General features: G+C 43.1%; 8 protein-coding genes across 8 annotated transcripts; 3 read left to right on the top strand and 5 right to left on the bottom strand.

Annotated features, from left to right (window-relative positions):
• Positions 1-2551: 2551 nt before the first annotated feature.
• On the bottom strand, positions 2552-2734 carry K441DRAFT_659429 (uncharacterized protein; the record flags this gene model as incomplete). Its single annotated transcript, XM_067648532.1, has 1 exon — positions 2552-2734. A coding segment is annotated over one exon (183 nt), but the record flags the coding sequence as incomplete, so codon positions are not given.
• Positions 2735-5430: 2696 nt separating this feature from the next.
• K441DRAFT_558408 (uncharacterized protein) lies at positions 5431-7000 on the top strand (the record flags this gene model as incomplete). The annotated part of the gene is made up of 5 exons (XM_067643408.1): positions 5431-5640; positions 5692-5728; positions 5781-5851; positions 5905-6308; positions 6370-7000. 5 exons carry the CDS (start codon positions 5431-5433, stop codon positions 6998-7000), a joined length of 1353 nt encoding a protein of 450 aa, XP_067504472.1.
• Positions 7001-7694: 694 nt separating this feature from the next.
• On the bottom strand, positions 7695-9418 carry K441DRAFT_686977 (cytochrome P450; the record flags this gene model as incomplete). Its single annotated transcript, XM_067652044.1, has 4 exons — positions 7695-8318; positions 8385-8805; positions 8838-9089; positions 9144-9418. 4 exons carry the CDS (start codon positions 9416-9418, stop codon positions 7695-7697), a joined length of 1572 nt encoding a protein of 523 aa, XP_067504471.1.
• Positions 9419-10132: 714 nt separating this feature from the next.
• On the top strand, positions 10133-11152 carry K441DRAFT_659427 (uncharacterized protein). Its single transcript, XM_067648531.1, has one exon. It carries the CDS (start codon positions 10245-10247, stop codon positions 10947-10949), a length of 705 nt encoding a protein of 234 aa, XP_067504470.1. The 5' UTR covers positions 10133-10244; the 3' UTR covers positions 10950-11152.
• A 1708-nt stretch (positions 11153-12860) lies between these two features.
• K441DRAFT_659426 (uncharacterized protein) lies at positions 12861-13919 on the top strand (the record flags this gene model as incomplete). Its single annotated transcript, XM_067648530.1, has 1 exon — positions 12861-13919. A coding segment is annotated over exon 1 (611 nt), but the record flags the coding sequence as incomplete, so codon positions are not given.
• Positions 13920-13953: 34 nt separating this feature from the next.
• K441DRAFT_559125 (putative FAD dependent oxidoreductase) lies at positions 13954-15432 on the bottom strand (the record flags this gene model as incomplete). Its single annotated transcript, XM_067643436.1, has 2 exons — positions 13954-15125; positions 15186-15432. 2 exons carry the CDS (start codon positions 15430-15432, stop codon positions 13954-13956), a joined length of 1419 nt encoding a protein of 472 aa, XP_067504468.1.
• A 1065-nt stretch (positions 15433-16497) lies between these two features.
• Positions 16498-17907, bottom strand: K441DRAFT_696191 (uncharacterized protein). Its single transcript, XM_067652864.1, has 2 exons — positions 17294-17907; positions 16498-17246 (listed from the first exon to the last, which is right to left on the bottom strand). Exons 1-2 carry the CDS (start codon positions 17796-17798, stop codon positions 16735-16737), a joined length of 1017 nt encoding a protein of 338 aa, XP_067504467.1. The 5' UTR covers positions 17799-17907; the 3' UTR covers positions 16498-16734.
• Positions 17908-18437: 530 nt separating this feature from the next.
• On the bottom strand, positions 18438-18635 carry K441DRAFT_558493 (uncharacterized protein; the record flags this gene model as incomplete). Its single annotated transcript, XM_067643413.1, has 1 exon — positions 18438-18635. A coding segment is annotated over one exon (198 nt), but the record flags the coding sequence as incomplete, so codon positions are not given.
• Positions 18636-22252: the final 3617 nt, after the last annotated feature.

Below are 22252 nucleotides of genomic sequence, written 5' to 3'. Positions count from 1 at the left end.
ATAAAATAGAGCCGCTAAATGCTTAAATAGAATCCTAATAGATAAAATTTACCCTATACTGCTAAACGCAAATCTATATAAGAAATAGTAGCTAAAGATACTTATCTCTATTATAAAAATCCGTAACTATAGCCCTAGTACTTATATTGGCAAAACACCTTATAAAGCCTAGTATGGTAAGAAGCCAGACTTATCCTTTATCTAAGTACTAGGATATAACTACTTAGTACTAAAACCTAAAAAGAAACGGCGAAAACTTATTAATATAAAAACAATACTATGCAAACTTATTAGCTTTAAAGAAAGTTAGAACTATTATATCCTAATAGAAAATAGTATAATTACCCACTCTACAAATATTATATTTATAAAAAAAGACCCTATTTAGGCGCCCTAAGTACTAAAGGGGAGATATAAAAATAGTTAAATAAGTAACCAGCTAAATACCCTATAGGTCCTAGTAGGGCTTCTAAATAACTAAGAGTGCCTTATATAGAAGATTTACACCCTATTAATAGGGAAGATAGAAATCTAGTAGATAATAAGTTACTAGCTTAGCTATAGAACCTTAAACCTTCTAAACCCTTTAAAGGGGAAAATACTAGCGAGATATTACCCAAAAGGGAGGGCGGTGTAAGCCCCTTAACTACTACTAGTAGTAGAACGCTAGAAAGAAACAATAAATTAGACCTATAAATGGGTAAATTATTAAACTAAATTAACACTAACCCTAATAGTAGGGAACCACCGTCCGAAATAGAGAATATATACTTAGTACCCAGTAAGACACTTTAAAGCCACCCTAAGCTATAAATATTAATAAGAGTAACTAAAGTTTAATACTCTAAAAATTTAATAAGAAGGTATATTTTTGTTATAGCACTTCTAAAAATAGTAAAAACTGTAACGGAACCTTTTAAACTAAAAATACTGCTATAAGCTAGGGCTAATATCTTATGGAAATAATAGCTTATAGCCATAAAGGATAAATATAAGTCCCTACTTAATAATGTTATATAGATTCTAGTAGACCCCCCTCTAAATAGACGCGTCTTACGAGGGAAATAGGTTTATAAACTTAAAAGAGAACTAAATAGTAAAATACTACGGTATAAAGCCCGCTGGGTTATACGCGGATTTAAATAATAAAAAGGCGTAGACTGTAATAAGATATTCGCATTAGTAGTTAAACTAATAAGCTATAAAGTAATCTTTGCTATTACCGTAGCTTTTAACCCTTAAATTAAACAAATGGATATTAAGATAGCCTTCCTATATAGAGCAATTAACGAAGAAATATATGTTAAGTAACTAATAGGGCTAGAAACAAGATAAAAAGAGTCTACTAACTAAATAAGGCACTCTACGGACTTAAATAATTACTATAAATCTAGTATTATACTCTTGCTCTCTTTCTAAAAGGTTTAAGCTTCTTACCCCTTTTATCTAATCTTAGTATATTCGCAAAAGGTTATATCTACCTCGCAGTCTACGTAGATAACCTACTAATAGTAGGCCCTAAAAAGGGCGAAATATAAAAAATTAAAGACGCCCTTAGTAAATAATTCCAGATAACCAACCTAGGCCCTTATACCTATTACCTAGGAATATTAATACACAGAGACTAACCAACCCGCTCCCTTTAACTTTACTAAAAAGGGTATATTAAAAAAGTACTACGGGAACTTAATATATAGGAGTATAAACTAGTTATAACTCTTATAGATACTAATAAACTAAAACCCCTTAAGGAAGGCTTTATAGCTATAGAAATAGACTAAAACTAGTACGCTAGGGTAATTAATAATAATAGATTTAATTTACCGTCCGACTCGGTCCCCCTAATGGGTCCACGCAGACTAATTCCTATAGTAAAAACTTAATATATACACTAAGAAAAACCCATTTTTTGGGTAAACAAAAAACCCCCAAGGGAAACGTAAGAGGTAATACTTCTAGATAGTATTCGTACTATATTAATAGGGGGAAAAACACCGTCAGGTTACTACTTAGAGACCCCTAAGGAAGGTGTCTTAAATACCTATCTTACCCTATCTACCTTTTAAACCACTTTCCCTATCTATTATTACCTATGTGGAATTATATACCTGCCCTTCCCCTACTCCGCCCTGTATGTATATACGTATACTACTTATAGCTTCCCTACTTACAGCATAATCCAATATTATTATTATACCTTCTAGTATAATCCACTACCCTCCTATATAATGCATTTACATCTAGTCCTATATAACCTTTTTTTAAAACCAAAATAATAGAATAGTAATTCGTGCTAGGTGTCTTCTCCTAGGGCCCTAACCTAGGTCCTTTATAATATAAAGGAGGATATATACCGCGTGCGGTAAGTCTAAGCTGTTAGGTAATAATAAAGGCGGGTAAATAAGAGGCCTTAAAAGGTAGTAGATAAGAGGCTTTTGGAAGGTAGGTGGATAAAGAGGCTTATCGCGGGCTTTAGCCTGCAAGGGTACGTATATACTATATAGGGTCGTATAGTATGGCGTGCCATGCTATGTAAAAGGAGGACGCCGATTTAGATGCTGTAATTTAAGCAGGTCGACCGTATATAAAGATAAGTTAGTTGTGTTCCTGAAGCCTTGTTAGGGCTTACCCTCCTAACAGAAACTTCTTTCTTCGCGATCACCCGTTGTAGCGCTAGTGGTGTGTAGCCGTATGGACGTCTCTGCGTTTGCTCTGGTAGTCTATTAACACGATCCTAACGGAATATTAATAGTACTGCTAGGTTCCCGGGCTCCACCGCGTAGAGGTGCAGAGGCCGATTTCATGAAGCCCCGCTAGGGTAATTAGGTTACTAATATACGCTATACTAGGGACTAGACTAGATATTATATACGCGGTATTAGTTTACAGCCGTTATATAGCTAATTTAAAAAAAACCTTATATTAAAGCTGTATAACGAATTTTCTAATACCTTTAAGGTACTATTAATCTAGAACTAAACTTCTCTAGTTCCTTAAAAGAACTAGTTAGATATACTAACTTAGACTAGGTAAGAGACATTATAATAAAACGCTTTACTATAGGCTATATCTTTAATATTGGAAGTAGAGCAATTAGCTAATTATTAAAAAGGCAGCTAGTTATTATATTATCCTCCTATAAGGCAGAATATATAGGAGAAACACAAGCTATAAAGGAAGCTATCTGGCTTAGGAACCTTCTAGCGGAGCTACTTAAGTTAGAGGAAGAGCTAATAGCGACTATTATCTACGGAGACAACTAAGGCGCCATAGCTCTAGCTAAAAACCCCTAGTTCTACTCTAGAACAAAGTATATTACAATTTAACACTACTACGTACGGGAAAGACAGGCTAAAGGAGACGTGGACCTATAATATATCCCTACTAAAAAACAGGTAGTAGATGGGCTTACTAAAGCCCTACTAAAAGACAAATTTGTTACTTTTAGGAACGCGTTAGGGTTAAGAACGTATAAATATTACTAGTTAAGGACGGGAAGGATTAGATCTACTTCGTAGGGGGCTTTATAGAGGCACTCTTTCTCTATTTTTTAAGAGTTTTAAGGTTTAACGAGGCCTAAAGGAGGTCCTATTAATGTTTATCTATCTAATCCGTATAAGGATTAAGTGGGAGCTATATTAGGGCCGCTAGTTTAACCGGGAGCTATTGACCTACATTAATTAGTTTAAGTAGAAGTGTTAAGATTTAACCTAATAGCGTAGGGAGGCTGGGTACCAGCCTCCTTAATATTGTATTATATAGCTACTAGCCCTCTAATCTTAGAGGGATAAGTAATTAATGTATTACATTTTAATAAATATAAGCTCTAAATGCACTTACTGGCGGCGGCTGCAAGAAGAATTTCAATAAAGGTGTACTACTAGTCGCCAATATATAGAGCTATATTAAGGAAGCAATGGAGTAAAATACTAAGATCTGGAGGCAATACCACGACTTTTGGTGAGAGAGAAGTTTAGAATAGTTTTAAAATCGAGCTCTAAGCTTTGAATTCAATGTGGGCCGTGGCCAAGCCCCGGCCACGTACTACAAGGGGGTAACATCAATGCTTCAGACGCCCCCCCCCTGCTAGTACGGTAAACAAAATAACCTAGCCCTGCTATATCACTTTGGACTCGCTTATTTCTTCACCTATACTAGTAGGGGGGGGGTCTAAGGCATTGATGTTACCCCCTTGTACACCCCTTCCTGCTAGCTCTACGTACTAATTTAGCTGCAGATGTAGCGAAATTAGCGCGCGCATACAAAAGGTGGGGGGGGGGGTACTAGAGGTCTGACAGGCTGTATAAAGATAAAGATAACGTCTCTATATATACCGTGCGTTATATTTAAGCTTTAGGCTTTAGGCTCTAATAAACGCACTAGTGTATAAAGGCCTGGCCAGCCTTATAAAATACCCTAAAAAACGGTGTATAAAATCATATAATCTTCGTATAGAAGGTATGATAATTAGATAATAAAATAGGTAAATATAAGCGTAAATAAGTGTCAGGCGCCAAGCTCGCCGAGTGAGATTATATACATTGTTCTACGCGGCGCCAATTGAGCCAGATACTCGCTTACCTTTTGTGGGTTTGTTTGGCTTGGGTGGCGTAGAGCCTGTTGCCTCACAATAAGAGTTTAACTATCCCTTCGACCGCTGGCGTCCAACGCCAAGGCCGCACGGACAGCTATACCGTGATGGCAGCTACACAGAAGTACATATAATTGGCTAGTTCCTTATCGATAACGCTGGGCGCAACTCAGCGGTCGAAGGGATAGGCCTATTATATTAAAAAGACTTTAAATAAAGCTAAGTGCTATAAGTATAAGGCCTACTAAAAATCTTACTTTAAAGAGGCTAATTTTATTAAAAGATAGGACTTCATTAGAATGTTAGAACTACTCGGAGGAGTTCGTGGACGCCGGTTGGCTAGTTGTAGCACGGGCCGCGTGTAAGGGATAAAATCCCTACTGCCCGAGGCCCGAGTAAATTGAATGCGCTTAACGAATTTGAATTTTGCTAGAAAGGAGGGGTGGGAGCTGGCCGTGCACAAGGCTGTATGCCTAAAATTCAGGCATACGCCATAGATCGGCGTTATCAATAGACGAGCTCCCCAAAAGAACAATTGGCTTCCTTGGACAGATATCTATACTCCATATGAACTTGGTTCTATCACCGTTAGAGCTACGCAGCATCGGCACTACCAATATGCTCTTCCTAGTAATATGCGGGGATATCTCCATACCAGATCACGACGTTCCCCGTACAGCCAACCTAAAGAAAACTATCCCGAGGATAGCAGTAACAGGGCACGAGGTAGAGGCATATAAGCACATGTCAATTTCCTCGCGCCCTGCGGACATGCTCTTTCGTATGTTGTTCACAATTCGTTTTCCACCTATCCACAACACCAAGCAAAGCGCTACAATATGCCCGGAGGCCTTCGTCCACCACTATCGGTGATTGAATCCTGGCCGCGACCAAACCATATTAATCCTGTACAGCGGGATTGGACGGTTCCTGTGATACTTATTGTGCTATTCTTTATCACCTTTTTAGTCTTTTGCGCCCGGTTGTGGGCTCGACTCACCGTGACACATGATGCAGGATTCGATGATTTGCTCATAGCGCTGGCAATGGTTCGTTGGACGCTATCCCTAGGCACAAAAAGTCAAATCTGACCTTGACAGTTACCCTTGACCGGACTTAATCTGGCAATATGTCTTGGTAAGATACTTCGTGAGTTACATAAGATAGATAGCGAGCTGACTGCAATGAGGTGTGCGCATTTATGGATTGAACCTTCACGTATGGGACCAAACTCGTGAATTGGTCGTTCAGAGTCGCCAGGTGAGATAACGGTGGCAAGTCTCCTTACATGATTCGTGCTAACCTACGTTCAGATTGTCTTGGTCATTAGTCTCTTATACATACTCAGTACATGTTCTACAAAAGTTTCGATACTCTGCTTCTATAGACGAATGACTGCCGGCTCCATCACAAAGACCTTCATTTACTGTACTTGGGGTAGTATTGCCTTTGTCGTTGCTTATGGAGTTATATTTGTCCTGCTTCTCTTCCTGACTTGTCGACCTATCTCGGCATTCTGGCATCTCGTAGACCCAATCTGGGCCTTAAGTCACAGGTTCACTTGCACGGATGAAGCGGCAGAAATCCTTACCGCAGCGGCGATCAGTATTCTTCAGGACATAATCGCACTCGCATTGCCTGTAATGCTCGTTTGGAATCTTCAGCTTCCCCAGCGCCAAAAGGTGGCTGTTGTGGGAATATTTGGGGTCGGATTGCTGTAAGTACCTCTCCGCTGGTAATCTTTTGCTCATGGCCGCTGATAAATAGGTCAATAACAGGACCTGCATTTCTAGCATAATGCGTATATACTATGCCATCCGTGTTTATTACTACACTTACGACATCACCTGGGCTAGTTTACCAGTCTTGACATGGACTGTAGTAGAAGCCGACCTAGCTGTAGTATGCGCATCTGCCCCAGCATTAAAGGTCTTCTTCCGACGATACCTCAACATCTCTAGCCAGCGTAGTGGCTACAGCCCCGGATGCGTTCACAACATATCCAGCCGCCAAGGATACACTAGCGAGCCTCCCCAGCCTCCTATCGACCCGGATAAAATTACTTCTACATCACCTCATACTGCTGGTATCAAGATTTCTCGCGGCATGGATGTTAAGATTCAGAGCAGAAACGAGATATCTGAATATGCCAGCCCCGAGCATAGCACCCGGGAGGTCACGTCTCCACAGGCAATTCATGGCAATCCTCATGCCCCTGCTTGGTCAGAAGCTCCACGGACAACATGCTTTGCTGAATTTGGGCAAAAAGAGATTAGAGATAATGTCAATGGTATTGCCCGGGGCTGGCGGCAATCGAGATCCCACTGGATCCTCCTGAAATATTCGCTTGACACTAGGCAATCTATTCGCGAGGGTCCTCCGCCGCAAACATTCAATCCCTTCGAGTGATGTGCAGTACAAGATTTATTCCTGAAGCAAAGAAGTCGTTCTTCAAGGCTCCAATGCCAAGATCTATAATTGTGTAGCCTGCTCCAAGGTCAAGCCCATCGGATTCTACTCTATGCCGAGTCTTGCACCCACCACGCACGACAAACTCACAAGAACCATCAGACAGCAGAACTGAAACCTGAAGTGTCCTTCATTGGTCCTATTGCTAGGAATAGGCACAAGATTCAGCACAAATTTATATCAATCTCGAGAATTCAAGCACCACATCTGCACAATCCATTTCCAATCTCGAATTCAGTTTCATCTTCATATAAAACAGGCTGACCCATCACTGTTGTATGTCCACGATTCTACGGTGGTTGCTTTTGGGCCCTCTGGAAAAAAATAGCTGAAAGACCTCCGGTTTAAAACAGCAGTAGTATAGATATAGAGACTTGCTCTCAATACAACTGAAAGACATCCTCCCACGTATTCTCCTTCCCAATACATTTTTAAGCTCCTACAACCACACAGCAAAACCCCCCTCTGCCAACCCATTAGGCAAATACACCCCGAAATAGCCTCATGACAAAGCAATTCTAAGATATTCTCACTGCATTAACGAAATATAACTTTAGAAATATACTTACTTCAGCGGGATATTTTACATGTCCAAGGTGCGCACATTCACCGTCCCTCATCCCTCACATCATTCTCAAAGCTCCAGTCCCCACCTCATCCATTCAGACGCCTCCCGCCTTCTGATCCTTACTCTAACATCTTTTGCCGGTTTCATCACACTCAGGGGGATGCGACGATCGTCCTTCTCCGGCAGCTCAATCACGCCACCATCCTCCATCGTAACATCAAACGCGAGAAGCATCAGCGCCGTAAAGCCCACGATTTCGCTCTGAGCGAAATGCCGACCGGGGCAAATCACACCACCCCCGCCAAACGCCCTGTACGCAGCCGACGGAACATTCTTAGGCAGCTGCGTTGCCGTCTGCTCGCCTGCAGCCCCCGAGCCTGTAGAGAACTGCTCGATATTGTTCGAGGAGCCGCTGATGAAGCGGCGCGGATTGAATGTCGCTGCGTCGGCGCCCCAGACCTTTTCGTCAACGTGGATGATGCCCGACGCGATTTGCACGATCGAGTTCTTTTTGAGGAGATATTTGTCCGCGATCAGTGTGTCTTCGAGCACGTAGCGGATGGAGGAGAGGTTGGCGATTGTACGGAGGGTCTCACGGTATGTTGAGACGAGCAGAGGGCACGATGTTTTGAGGATGTTGACGCTGACGATTGCCTCTTGAGCTTTCCTGACGACGGCCTTTTCGGCTTCCTATCGCAGCCCTGCAAGCAGTGCTGGCCGGCTGAATATGTTTGCTAGCAGCCAGAATGTTGGGACGGCGTTTCCTAAAATCCCGAAGAGCATGATCAGCTCTGCGTTCCCGGCCATCTTTGTTGTCAAACCGTGTTTCAAGTTGATGGAGACACGCTGTTGGATTAGCGTCGAGGCTTTCTTATACCGTTCAGTTTCTACGAACTCTTGGAGGCCCTTGAGCAACTTTTCACGGGCTAGATACGGCTTGCGGGCAGTGATGGCGGGACAGATGTCGGCAAGGAGCGGTACCATGCCATTCTCGTAACTCCAAAAGTCATTGACGAGATCCGGATGCACGGCGAGCGGGTTCTCTGGACCGTATATGGCGAGAGCATTCGAAGTTGTAAAGATATTCTTCACGAACTCCATAAGGCTAGTGCGGGCGCCGTCTCCAAGGAACTCTGGCTGGCCTAGCATATTGGTGAAGCTTTCGAGTTGGATAGAACTGATGGAGCTGAGGATGGGTCCGGGACCTACACACCAGCTGTCATACCATGCGTTTCGGGCATCAGCCCGTGGTCTCCGTTTTCACGATTAGCGTTGTCATGCACAATGTGCATGGTTGGCTCATCGAAGGCGATGAGGCGCTTCGTGACCTCTAGAATCACGGAATAGAAAGATAAGGATTTAGAGGAGCGCTGCACGATGCCTACGAGGGGGGGCGAGGTTACAATGATGGTGCGCGCGGTCAGCGTTCGGAGAGTGTAGATTGGATGGTTTGTTTTCTCACTATAAAGCTATTAGATCCGGCTTATCTCCTATAGAGTGTACAGTGAAACTAACTTGACAAGCTGAAAGTACTTCGCGCCATTCCAGAACATCCCAATGATATGTCCGATGAAAGGTATACCTCTGTGTGGGATTAAAGGGGGTTCTCGTGGGTCAGCGCGAATTTGAAATAGGGGTTCGAGGTTGGAGACAAGGTTTCCCAGGATATAGACAATTACCATTGATGTCCACGACCATTCGTAACCCAGCCATTTGAAGGCAAAGCACACGAATAGCTCGGTCTTCAAAATGGAAATTGGTGTGGATGTGATCCACGAGGAGAGAAACATGTTCAGAAGATGACTACAGACGTATCAAGATGGTGAGACGGTATCTAATAGATATTGCGGGATATAGTGGGGTTGGGCCACCACTTCAGTTGCATAGGAAAACCTTATCTTCGCCGCTTGCTGCTTTGACCATACATTGGGTCTACGTCTCGGGAGAACTATTTCCCCATTTATGCGCAAGCCGCACGCGGAATTCAGCCGAAGCCTTCTCTATGCACTTGATCCGCTAGCTCAGATCAAACGCACCAAGTCCTCAGCTGATGAGTTGGTGTTGCGTGAACTTAAATTCAGCTATCAATAATTTCTGAATTTAGGATTTTGGATTGTGTACGGTATTTATTCCCCTCAAGTTTTAAGGCTGTCATTACTGTAACAATGGGCTGAACGCCATTGTATAAAGGCATTAAAGAAATAAACCCTTTTCCACTTTGCCCAAAAACGGTCATAGACATACTATCCGTTTATAAAGCATCCTCTTGCTTATGAATATGCAGCTGCGTTTACTGGAAATGGTAAAACCGGCTTAGCACGTGATGGAGCCCACTGTATTCGCACATCTCTTTAGTTTGGGCCAATCAGAATCCGTGATTCAACAAACATTTGGAATTGGAGCCTGTACTGCACACTGGGCTCTGAAATCCTCGCATTACCCACAGCGAGTAATCGTGAGCGGGATAAATCCGCTGCCGGAACAGACCCGCAAGTCGGAACCTTGAATATGCGCATGATACGACTATATATAAGATGTTTGAGATTTATATTCGATTCTCCTCAGCAAACTTAGACTCGCTATTGACGATCAGAGACTAATACCGCAATTCCTACAATGGCACAAACTACTCCTGCCCTCTCAACCCGCATAATCGCCGGCATCACCGTTCCCGACACTCCTCTTATAACCAAAGCCCTAGCATATGCCCGTTCGCTCATGGATGATCAAGGTTACCACCATGTCGTCCGTTCCTGGCTCACAGGCATGGCAATCATCTCCCACCTCCCGACCTCGATGACAGCATCCATCGACCTCGAAGCCTTCGCAATTGCCAACCTCCTACACGACCTCGGGTGGGCCATTACCGGAGACGTCGTTTCCACAGACAAACGCTTCGAAGTCGACGGCGCCAACGCCGCTCGGGACTTCATCCAGCGCGAAGTTGAAGGATCTCAGGGCTGGGATGCCCACCGGCTTCAACTCGTCTGGGATGCCATTGCTCTGCATACCACGCCGTCCATCGCGAGGTTCAAGCAGCCCGAGGTTGCATTCACTTCGCTCGGGATTTTTGCGGAACTCGCCGGACCAACCGTGGCGCCGGAGGGTACGATTTCCAAGGCGGAGTTTGATGGCATTGCGGCTGAGTTTCCGCGCGCCAATTTGAAGGAGTATGTGAGGGAGACTATGTGCAGGCTCTGTAGAACGAAGCCGGAAACGACATATGACAATTTCGTTGGGAGTTATGGCGAGAGATTTTTGGAGGGGTTTAGTTTGGAAGGGAAACAGCAGATCGATAAGCTTGAGAGTGTAATTGTCTGAACTGAGCGATTGGCGGGCGAGGCCTTGGTGAGGCGAACAAAAAGCGTCCTATGAAAATTTTCTTTCTTTCCTTGGCTGAGAACTGGCCAAGCCACAACACTCTTTTGACTATGCCAATTGATATAAGTTTAGCTATGACTTATGAGAGCTCTTTCGTGTACTGATGATATGCCAGCATGGCCGTGAAGAATAAGCCACTTTCAAAGCCCCCGACTAGAGCCGGTTTCATCATAACACTGGTTAATTCCTTTATCTGTTTCTCGGTGTTACTTGCTTTTGTTTTCTCGAGAATGGCCGCGATATAGAAAAGTACAAAGTTACTAATGTGAAAGGATGCTTCGAGTAAAGCGACCGCTACCCATAGCCGGGTACTGTGGCATCCGCGGACGGGGAGTGAAGATATATCCGATTGATCAAGCGCACAACAGATTGTGTCTGAATAAGGTTTCGCAATGTAGACACGGTTGCTTGTAACCAATTGGGTTAATCACGTGGGCTAAGCGAGCTCAGGAGGTCTACCAAATTCCACCTGTAGGATAGAGAAGAGAAGAAGAAATCGATTGAACCCAAAACCCCCCCTACCGTGATCCGAACAGATTGGAATCATGGAATACACAATAAAGTCTCCCAGAAGGTCAAGGAATCCTCCGAGGTTAGAGACTTGCTTCCGCGAACGGGCAAGTGCTCCATCCAGGCAATCCAGGGAGCGGTTGAGAATCTAGAAAAGGAGAGCCTTTGGGAGATTGGAAAGATATGCGTAAATACATGCTTGGATGCCGCATACAAAAGCAAGCAAAGTAACGTGGAGGGGCTTTATGAAGTAGGGTGTGTAATGACATAGAGGGTCGAAGAAGATGTCTTTCAACGGGCGAAGGTTAATGTTAAGCATGTTGATACCAAATCCTCTTGAGAGGAGATGGAGCTGAAGTTCGGATAGAAAGTGAAGGGGATATTTAAGGTTAGGAAAATAAATAACTGTGTATATATATACGCTCAAGGCCGTACAAATAAACCCGTAAAGATAAGTGTTCGGTTCTGGGTTTAGAAGCGGGTGTTCGGCGTATACGGCAACTTTCCAATCTGAAGCTCCTCTATCGGCAAGCGCGTCAAATCCGCACGCCATACCATGTATAGTAGTTGAACTGAAGATCTTGGTGTCAGATCAATAAGGAGCCCTCAGTTTCAGCTCCAGATTGAATCTGGAGCTCTGCTTGTGCATGCGCCCAATCGTCCACCCTACCCAGTATGCCCCCACCACCCCTCCCACCGACGATATTGCAGCTGCAGCTGCAGGCCCTATACGACGTCCTTCTCCTAATTCTTTCCTTTGCAATTCTCATCCAACCGGGCGGCGTTCGTACTCAACACACTGATATGTGACGCGGATGGTGTGGACGACGTAGTTGCTCCGTGGGCGTGAGCGGAGGCTCTATAACATGACGCGGATGCGGCCGGAGGTGTTTAGAAAACTGCTTGAGTAGCTTCAAATCAATGGCGGCGTGCGCGATACAAGGCTTAAGGCTTTCTAGAGCGCTCAACCGAACACTCGGCTTCAGATCAGATTGAGTACTAGTTGAAAGCACGGAGCAACCTCAGATCGCAACCGAACACTCCCTAAGCTTGTTGCTAATCATGGTTAGACAAGATTGACATTCTCGGCACAGAGCTCTCGGAGATTTGGGCCCCACTCGGAGCTCCGTGCTCCTCCCAAGCTTGTAGTTTTTGTGCTGGGAGCTGGTCATCACCAAGAGAGTTGCAGTCGATAAGAAAATTATCATATATAATATTTTTTGTGCTTGACGGGCTTATGTGACATTCAAGCACGCTTTCCCATTTTCGTGCTCCGAACATCGGGTCCGAGGCCATGCAAGATGGAAAGCGTCACCACCAGCCATTGGCCGCTCGTCGACGTCTCACAGTATTAGGGGTGTGCCATGGCGTTGCAGAGCAAATGTGCGAGTTCTTTTTCCGTTCTCAAAGCTCGTCTTGTTCTTGGAAGTCTCTCCCTTACTCTTTCCCATCTCTCTATCAGCCAGCTCTAGATTCCCTATGGGACGTGCTAAGCAACAATTTATTCTATTGTTGGTCCACTTTCGAGACAATATGGACTGTCTTTTGCTATGCCATCATAGAGCTATACATCACATTTATGTTTGTAAACCACCCGGAATAGCGTCTTCTCCATGAATCAAAGACTATCACACCTCTCGAGACTGTCCACGAGGCATGCGACGCCCGTCACGCCGCAACTAACCTACATCACCCCGCTCTTCCCTAATCTCACCACGATCAAAAATTCGCCAACGTCCCCCTTGACANCATGCTCCTCTCCGGGAACTACGACCCCTCCCTCCAGCAAGCACCACCGCACGTCCCTCATCCCAACTCTGCACAACACGGCCCTCTCCTCGCCGCTCCAAACCCGCCGCGCGCTCCCGCCCTACGCGTCTAGCAGCCGGCGGCTCGTCCTCGAGCTCGTCACCAGCCTCGCCCTCTGCGGCACCCTCTTCTTCCTCTTCCACCTCGCCCTGCACACCATCCCGCCCCTCCGCAGCCTCCACACCCCGCACCACGCGCAGCTGCACCCGCAGGCCACGAACCAGCTGCTCGCGAACTTCAGCGTGAATGTCAACGGGAGTCACGTGCTAACGCGGCCCGCCTTCGTGCCCGTCTTCGTGTGGCTGATAGACGAGATCCATTCGGGGCTGGAGCTGTTGAAGGAGTGGGGCGGAGGGGCGAGGAAGCACTGGATGCATCATCGGGGCGGGGAGGGGAGTTTTGGGCCATTTTTTGAGGGTAGCGGTGGTAGTAGCGTCGGAAATTAAAATTTTTAAGCTTTTATTTTTATTTTTAGAATTCCTGGGATGTTAGAACTTTGCTGCAATGCGAAGCACATCGACTATTTGAGTAACTTTAGGGTTCGTGTCAGAGTGGAGATTGGTATGACACTAGATTAGCCTGCACAAATTACACCGCTAGTTACTAAAAGTCTGGAAATTGAGGACTACGCCGCAATAGCGGGCAACAGCGTTTCCGTGAACTGCCATAGCAAGCTTGAATCATGTACATCCCATGCGGCACCTGTATACCACGTCCTCTGCTGCCCCTGCAGCGCATAAAGCTTCTTATAAAACCCATCCTTGATAGCGTCAGCCGGCACGCTAAATTCAAACGGGGTGTGGCTGTCAAACGCCACGAACTCGGGCGTCGTCGCTGAAGCGACGGCACCGCCCGTATGCAGTTGGTTGAATTCCGCCACAATAGCTGCTTTTACAGCGTCATCAGAGAGCTCGTATGGACTGCTGAATTTTACCTCATGCAGGCCTGGGTCGCCAGATGGATAGATGGAGAGGATTGCAGGCAATGTAGGCAGGTTCCAGGGCGTGTTGGGGCCGATGTTCACCACGGACAAATTCTCAGGAATGCCGTCGTGCTTCACGATGGTGGTGTAGTAGGCGACGTTGGAGAATTGGCCAAACAGCGAGCTTTCATTTTGGCTGAGGTCGAAGCCTTTGAAATTGGAAAGCTTGGGTGGAATGGTGATAACGAGTTTCTTGGCTTGGATGAGTTTGCGACCTGAGGGAGTCTCGACTCCGACTTTGACGTATTCAGACGATGAGTCCCTGTCTGTCCAGATTACGTGGCTGCTCAGCAATACATCTTTCTCGAGGATAGCTAATGCATTGCGGTAAATATCGCTATTGTCGTGACTTGCGGTGGTGAGGAAACCATTAAGGATATTCTGGATCAAATCGAGGTTGAAATTCATCATTACATAGAGTGTGGGTTGGACGAGTATATTAATTTGACGATATTCAAACATCGAATAGACCAGAGCATCGATGGAATACTTTTTGACAAAGTCGTGGAATGGCAGCAATAGATCCGCGGGTACCGGATCTGGCAGAAAAAAGCCATTGCTCAGGTATGGATATTTCTCCAAATGCGAGATCCAGACATCCAGTGCTTGTGCAAACGCCGCTTGACCCGCAGGTGCAAATCCATCGACTACTTTGCCAGTATTGAAATTCACATATAGCTCCTGGGTTGACGGAAACATCGCCGTAGTCCATGGAACATTGAGCCGAGTGAAGTAATCCGTTACGATGGAGAGATTGTGGAAATCGATTACTCCGTAGTCAATTGGAATATGCGTTGCCGGGTCGACATAGGTATCTATGAGACAGGTTGAATGTTAGAATGAAAGCTTAGAGTTAACATAAGGAGCAGACGAACTTGTGTGCCCTCCGAGCACATCCTTTTTCTCAACCACGACTACGCTCTTGCCCATGTCACGGAGGCGAATAGCAGAATATGTCCCAGTCGAACCACCCCCAATAATGCAGACATCACGAGTAATGATATCCTCAGGCTTGTATTCATAGCTGCGCTTCTCAAACCCATAGGCAGAAGGAAGTGTGATAGCTAGGCATATCCAGACCAGTCTGAAGGCCTTCAATGTAGCACCAAGTAAAGAGGCCATGTTTGAGACAGTGGGACAGACCATGACATGAGAGGGACTTAGGCGGGCGACGTAAGGTATACATACGAGGTTACCTCACTCTTATTCAAGCCCTCCCGTCTGACGCAGGGGTTCATCATTGCTTACTTAATTAACGGACGAAAGGCGCATAGCCAGACCAAGGGTTGGCTGTAGGTTTCAGTTTCCTGTATTTTAGCTTACAAAAGGTTTTTATTTGAGGAAAGGACAAAAGCAAAGCATAGCTCATTATTGAAGATAGAACGACAACTTGATGAATGTCAAGCTTCACAGAGATGAAGATAAAATATGACGTCTTTTGCAACTGCAAGAACAGTATACTCCGCTTGAGGGATCTCTTTCTCGGAGATAAACTTGCATGGAGATTCTAAGATTTAGCACCGGTGCCATTATAGCAAATTTCCACAACCAGGGTTCGTAACATCAGGGCTTAAGCCATGAAGCAGGTCATCCGATGTAATCAAAGCTCTGTTTAAGACCGTTCTCCAGCCTATTGGTGGCTATTAGGTGGGTATGTTGGGTGGGGTCAGCGGGGCCTTCCGAATCGATAGAATTAGGCGCAGGTTTTGATGAGATGAAGGCGTAAGAGGCTTGTTGCTGGCTAAGGGATAATATCTTAGCTACCCATACGAGTCAGCCATCCAAGCGAGTGAGCCACTAAAATCTACTAACTTTAATCTATTATAACTTCACTATTAAAATATTTAAATTTAAGTTTAAATATAAACTTACAAATATAGTATTTATAATATTATTAATTTAAATAGTTATTAAATTTATAAATAAGTATTAAAATAAAATAATACTATTATAAAACTTGATATTTAATTTAAAATATAAAATATATATAAGTTTTTTTTTTATAAATAAGCTCGTTTTATATATAAGTCCTTATTTTTTAAATTTTATTTAAATATTTTTAGTAGTTAGTAGTTAGTAAAATTATAGTGGATTAAAGTTAGTGAATTTTATGGCGACTCGTGTGGGCGGCTGACTCGTATGGTTACGTGCGAGAGAACATGAGGCACCTATAGTAAGCTACTTAAAGGGGCGGTGAAAGTAATGAACGACGGGAACTATCAAGGTTATCCAGTGTGCAGGCAACTTGAAATGCAGTGTTCCAAGAAGGTGCCCCTTTCTGGCTATTCCAGGAACGACCAACATATTTGAAGGCTAGCGGTAGAATCAACCGGGAAATCACCGATGCAATCTACTATTGTAGACAGATCCATCTAAATATAACTCCTCTTCCACATCTTCCGGAAAGACCCACCCCCCCTCCACTCAGACGATTACATTTATTTCATGGCCAGTACACCACGCTTCCACTGTATCCTTGAGGATCCTAGACAAATTTGCTATGGTGCTTTGAGAAAACCACGCTACATGAGGGGTGACTGTGATATTGAGACCTTTCACCTTCTCTCCCAACAATGGGCTGTCTTGAGCACCTTCTACGGGCTCCTTTACAAAGACATCTGTAGCTGCGCCTGCAATCCAACCCTTCTGTACTGCCCTCACTAAAGCTTCTTCATTCACTATTCCGCCGCGTGCGATATTGATAACGACAGCATAAGGGGACATCGATTGTAGCTCTGGGGTCGATATAAGATCTATTGTCTCGGGTGTGCGCGGCAGGGAGATTATGAGAACGGTGCTTCGTTTCAGCACCTCATCGAAAGGGATCCGATCCTTGTTGGCTGCAGGTAATTCAGTTGTAGCAGAAGGCGCGCCTTTTCGTGCTGCCACAATGACAGTCATGCCGAGCGCACTGCCAATGTGTGCAATGCGCTTTCCTATCGTAGTCAGTAACAGGATGAACCGCCTGAGTCAGCGGATATACCTAACGACCCATATCCTAAAATGCCCAATACCTCATCTTGGCAGCTCAAAGGTGGCTTGCCGTCCCCGAAGCGCATGAGTCGTGTCAATGTCTTCTTAGCTTTCCACTCGCTCGGTTCGGCCATTGTGGCAGCATGCATTTGTACCACCCTTCTCCTCGCTGCAAAATATAGGGAAATTGCGTGCTCCGACACGGTATCGATACCTGCGTTTGGACAATTCACGACCCTGAGACCCCTCGCTTTGCAAGCTTCTAGGTCAACACAGTCAGTGCCAGTAGCCATAACAGCAACTAGTTGGAGGTTTGGTGTCACGGCGGGTGAGAGCGCAGCGGCATCGATTTCAACCACCGTAACGATGATAATGGTCGCATTGTGAATGCGTTTGTGTAGTTCGGAAGGGTCGGTTCTTTCGTAGGAAGTCAAGGTGAAGGTTGTGGGAGATGCGAAGTTGAACTCGGGCAGGGGCTGGTGTATGCGCTCAAGTGCAACGATATTGTGGTGCATTTCTCTAAACACAGTAATTGATATTGATTCAATACGCCTTTTTGTCTTCTTTGACAATCGAAAGACATCAACTCAGCCATACGTATATACACTCTTTTTTAGCTTGCATTTGCTCATTATCAAAAGGGCGCTGTCGCGATCCACTTACCTCGTTACCGAGGTAAGTGCCGGCCAACTCAACGAGTAGAGCCCACCTCAACGTCAGATTTGCCAAGACCATGATTTTAAAGCCGCAGAACTCTACTAAAAAGTCGAATATTTAGAATCTTGTGGTATAGTACTGGTTTCTTAATAGAAGGAGTCTCTATATATAATAGATTAAGGCTCTAGCCGCCTTATAGCATCTTAAAGAAGCTGCTTCGCAGTTGCCTGTTCCTTCCTCAGTAATACATATGCAGCTTTTAGAGCTTCCTCCTGCTCGCGCTTTTATATAATTAACCGTGCATTTACTGCGTATATATCCCCTCCCTTCTGTATAACCTTTCTGTTACTTTTTTGGCGTTGCTGATAAGCTCTGGCAACTGCTTATATATTTGCAAGCTCGCGTTTAGCTTATAGTCGTGCATGTATATTTGCCGAACTACCTCTTACGAATTTTATAAAGATATCTATGGCCTCCTTATTATCTTTATATACCTCCTAAGCTAGCGGAAAAACTTTCCACCAAACTGTATGTAAAGATCTTAGTATATATAGCGTAGATGGTGGCTTATAAGGTGGTAGAGGGGGGGGGGTAGTAAGACGCGCCTCGCATATAGAATTAAAGACAATTTGGGGGTTATAAGGAACGAGGCCTGCCTGCCGGAAGGCTAATTTAATTATACTTAATTTAAATGTTTAGCAACGAATTAATTTAATCGCGTAGAGGAATTTAACTTTATTAAAGTTAGTATAGCCCGTTTATATTACTTGCTTAACTACCTTACTATAGTAGTATTTATACGGCTGAAATATAATAACATTAAAAGGCTATAAAAGGTGGCTTATATGCGGAGGTAAGGTAAATAGTATAATTTTTTAATTATCGTAATACTTAATAAACTCCTTTATAAGGTAAGAGCCGTAGCTATTAAAAATTAGGAGCCTATATGCACCTAGCTAGCGCCAAGAGCTATATACGTTAAAGTGCTTAAGCCAATTTATTATTTAAATAGCCTATTTCTAATAGGCCCAATAGATAGTAGTTAGAAAGGGCTGAATTCTTAAACTACTAGTAGAGGAACTATACGCCCGCAAGTATAATTATAGGTAGTAAATTAACTCCGTTACTACTTATCGTTTCTATTATAGTAACTAGCTTATAATTTATATTTGTAAAAAGGTAAGCTTTTTAATAAAGCTCCCTTATAATAATCTACTAGTCCTTACTAATACTAACGCAGAATTCTAACTTATTAAAATTATATATATCTATAGGTATAACTATATACTTAATTCTAACGTCGCGGTATTAATAAAACTACGCCTTAATATCCTTCGGCTTGTATACCGCTGTGCGTTTAAGCTCTATTGTCTTTTACTATAACGGGACTAGCCTAGTTACAGTAGGAACGTCTTGGTGAAACACTCGACAGATAAATTCTGACACTTTGTCTAACTTCTGCCAAGTTCTGCTAGATCTATCGAATTCTACCGAAGTCCGTTGAAGACCACGTGCGTACGTGCGCACGCATTGACCACCAAGCCCCTGACTATTTAATTATATGATTTTCTTATTATTCCTCTTCTTTACGCAACGTCTTGTTCTTAGCAAGAGCTATATACCCTTAGATTTAGATAGAATTTATATTATTCCTTTAAATCTTCCTAAAGTCTCTTTGCGCCCTTATATTACGTTGCGTTAAAACAATTACTATTAAAATAGTAAACAAACTCGAACCTCTTGCGTTAACTATAAGCATTATAGCCCTAGTTAGGGAACAGTTAATTATAATACAATAGTCCTTTACGGATGCTTTAGCTAATAGCGAGCGATATTAAAAGCTTAGTACTAGTAATTAATAGGAGCAATCCGCAAAGAACTCTATAACCTTAAAGCGCTTATATTAAAGACCCTAATAGTAATACCTATAAATAAAATTAAAATAACTATATATAAACCCGGCCCGTTAAATATAAACCCTAAACTAGTAATAGTAGCTTAACTTATACCTATAATAAACCTAGTACTTATTAATAATAATAATAATAATAATTCATTGCTTAACGTCCGATTTGGATCCCTATTGGGCCTATACAGACTACTCCTTATTTATATATGGGGAGAAAACTCTATTTAAGAAAAATGAGAAAACCCCGTAATCTATCTCCCTGCCTTTTAGGACTCGCCTGCTTAGCGCCTACAAGTCGCCTATAGTGCTCTACTACCTTACTATTTAACCTCCTTAGGAACCACTGCTGCCGTAATAAGCCTATGGACGCGCTAGTATTACAAACTATTACTTTACTACTGTAGAGTTACTAGGGGGCACCTGCTGCTTGCCCCCTTGCCTTCTATTACCATTTCCCTTGCAACTTAGAACTGATTTAGCATATTTTAACTAATAAGCCACTAGGTAACCGCCTTAAGGCCTTTTTATATTAAGAGTAGTGTATTATAGTTCTCTATACCAGCTATTAAGAGTATTGTTTCTTAATTGGTGCGTAGGGGGTATAGTAGTATTACGTGTTTTGGTGTCTGTCTTGGCTAGCTATATTTATATCTTGGGTAGGTAGTTATATATTAGCTAGTAATACAGTAGAGTTTAATATACCTACTTATTTAGGCCTCTACCCTAGTTTTCTAGTGCTTTGGTCCTAAACTATAAGCAGTTGGCTGCCACTACTAATTGCGGGGAATTTCACTAGTTCTTTTGGATATCTTGTTGGTAGGGGGGGGTACTTGGGGCAGTCTCTTTGAGCTCAGCGGCGTGTCACGTGACAGCGCGCGGGCNATNGTGTAGATACCTTCTCGGGGCCTTCGAGCCCCTGAGATTCTTTAATATAGAGTATTATATATATTATTCTATTAGCCTGCTTAGTGCCCTAATAGGTTATAAGCCCTCTTACAGCTTTAATTAAAGCTTTATTAGCTGCTATATTATTATCTAATTAACTAAGTTAACACGAACCCACAAATCCTTAAATTTGGACCCCGGTATGGTGCGACAGAAATTTATAACAAACTAATACAAATACACGCTACGCACGATATGGTTAAACCAACTAATTATATACTATAGCAAACACAGTATAAAAGAAGAAGGAATACTAGAGCTCTCTTAGGGCTATTCCTATATTAAAAGGGGACAGTAATTATAAAGAATAGTATCGTTAAATTGTACGACGACTTAAGCTTTATAACCTCCTACCAATGATATAAGGTACGGCTGTAGAGCCACCTTAGTAGATAAATAAGCACAGAGATTGGCATTATAAACAGATAACGGGACTTAAGGTAATTAAGGGCGTAGTATTAGAATCAATTCGCGATTAACTTGCTGCATTAGGCAAGCCGCGCGACTCTATTAAGGATCTGCTTGATTTAATTTAATTACTATACACCGCGCAAGGTCTCGTTTATAACTACTAGATATGGAATCAATAGCTTAATCTTAGTCGCAAAGACTATACCTCGCTTAAAGCCTATATAGAAGCTTTCGTCTTAGGCATAAGGAAATTAAATACGGCGTTAATGCCAATATTAAGGAAGCAAGTATACGCCTGACTGCTTTATGCGGTAGAGGAGGAGTTTCCTATTTAGATAGCCAATTGTTAAAAGGCAGCTAGGAGAGTCATAAAGGAGGACAACCTTATTATAATTAAGGAACTAGTAAGCGACCTTATAGACAAGAGTTATACTTAACCAGCTACCTCTACTATAATATTCTTAATTAGCAGGAAGCTATCTAAAGATAATTAACCAAAATCTAATATAGAAGGATTAGCATTAAATAAGAAGTACAAAGATTATACGCACTACAGTAAAAAATATTATGGTAGCAAGGATAGGTGCTTCTACCTTTACTTAGACTTTTAACCTTAGATATAGAAGCCTTTTAATAAGGATATACTATGCGTAGATCTACCCTAGGAACTAGAAGCGACTTTACCAAATTTAACTTCTTAAGTTGGGACGACGGGCAGAGGCTTAGCAGGAGGCCTATTCATCAGTAGTATAGCTATAGTTAATAACTTAGATAATAGTAACTAGGACAACTAGTTCCTTAACTTCTGTTTTAATATTATAATAAGCAATAATTAAAGCAAGTTTATTAACTATAAGACTCTATTAACACCTATTACAATAGGGATATTAGGAGGAACCGTCCATTATATAACCGGCAAGGGAACGGTGCATATACCCTTACTAATGGACGATAACAGCACCTATACAGTAGCTACTAAGGCCTTCTTCGCATCCAAATTACCTTATAAACTCCTCTTAGAGTTAGCTCTTAAGAAGCGCAAGCAGC

This window comes from Cenococcum geophilum (assembly GCF_001692895.1).
Source record: "Cenococcum geophilum 1.58 unplaced genomic scaffold K441scaffold_19, whole genome shotgun sequence".
Lineage (NCBI taxonomy): Eukaryota > Fungi > Ascomycota > Dothideomycetes > Gloniales > Gloniaceae > Cenococcum > Cenococcum geophilum.
Note: the sequence above shows the minus strand (reverse complement) of the source record. Positions and strands in the feature narration are given on the sequence as shown.

Coding starts and splice junctions, on each gene's coding strand:
- K441DRAFT_659427 (XM_067648531.1), top strand. CDS start 10,245: ATGGCACAAACTACTCCTGCCCTCTCAACCCGCATAATCGCCGGCATC.
- K441DRAFT_696191 (XM_067652864.1), bottom strand. CDS start 17,798: ATGCACCACAATATCGTTGCACTTGAGCGCATACACCAGCCCCTGCCC. Junction 17,247..17,293: donor TTTAGGATATGGGTCGTTAG/GTATATCCGCTG, acceptor TGACTACGATAG/GAAAGCGCATTGCACACATT.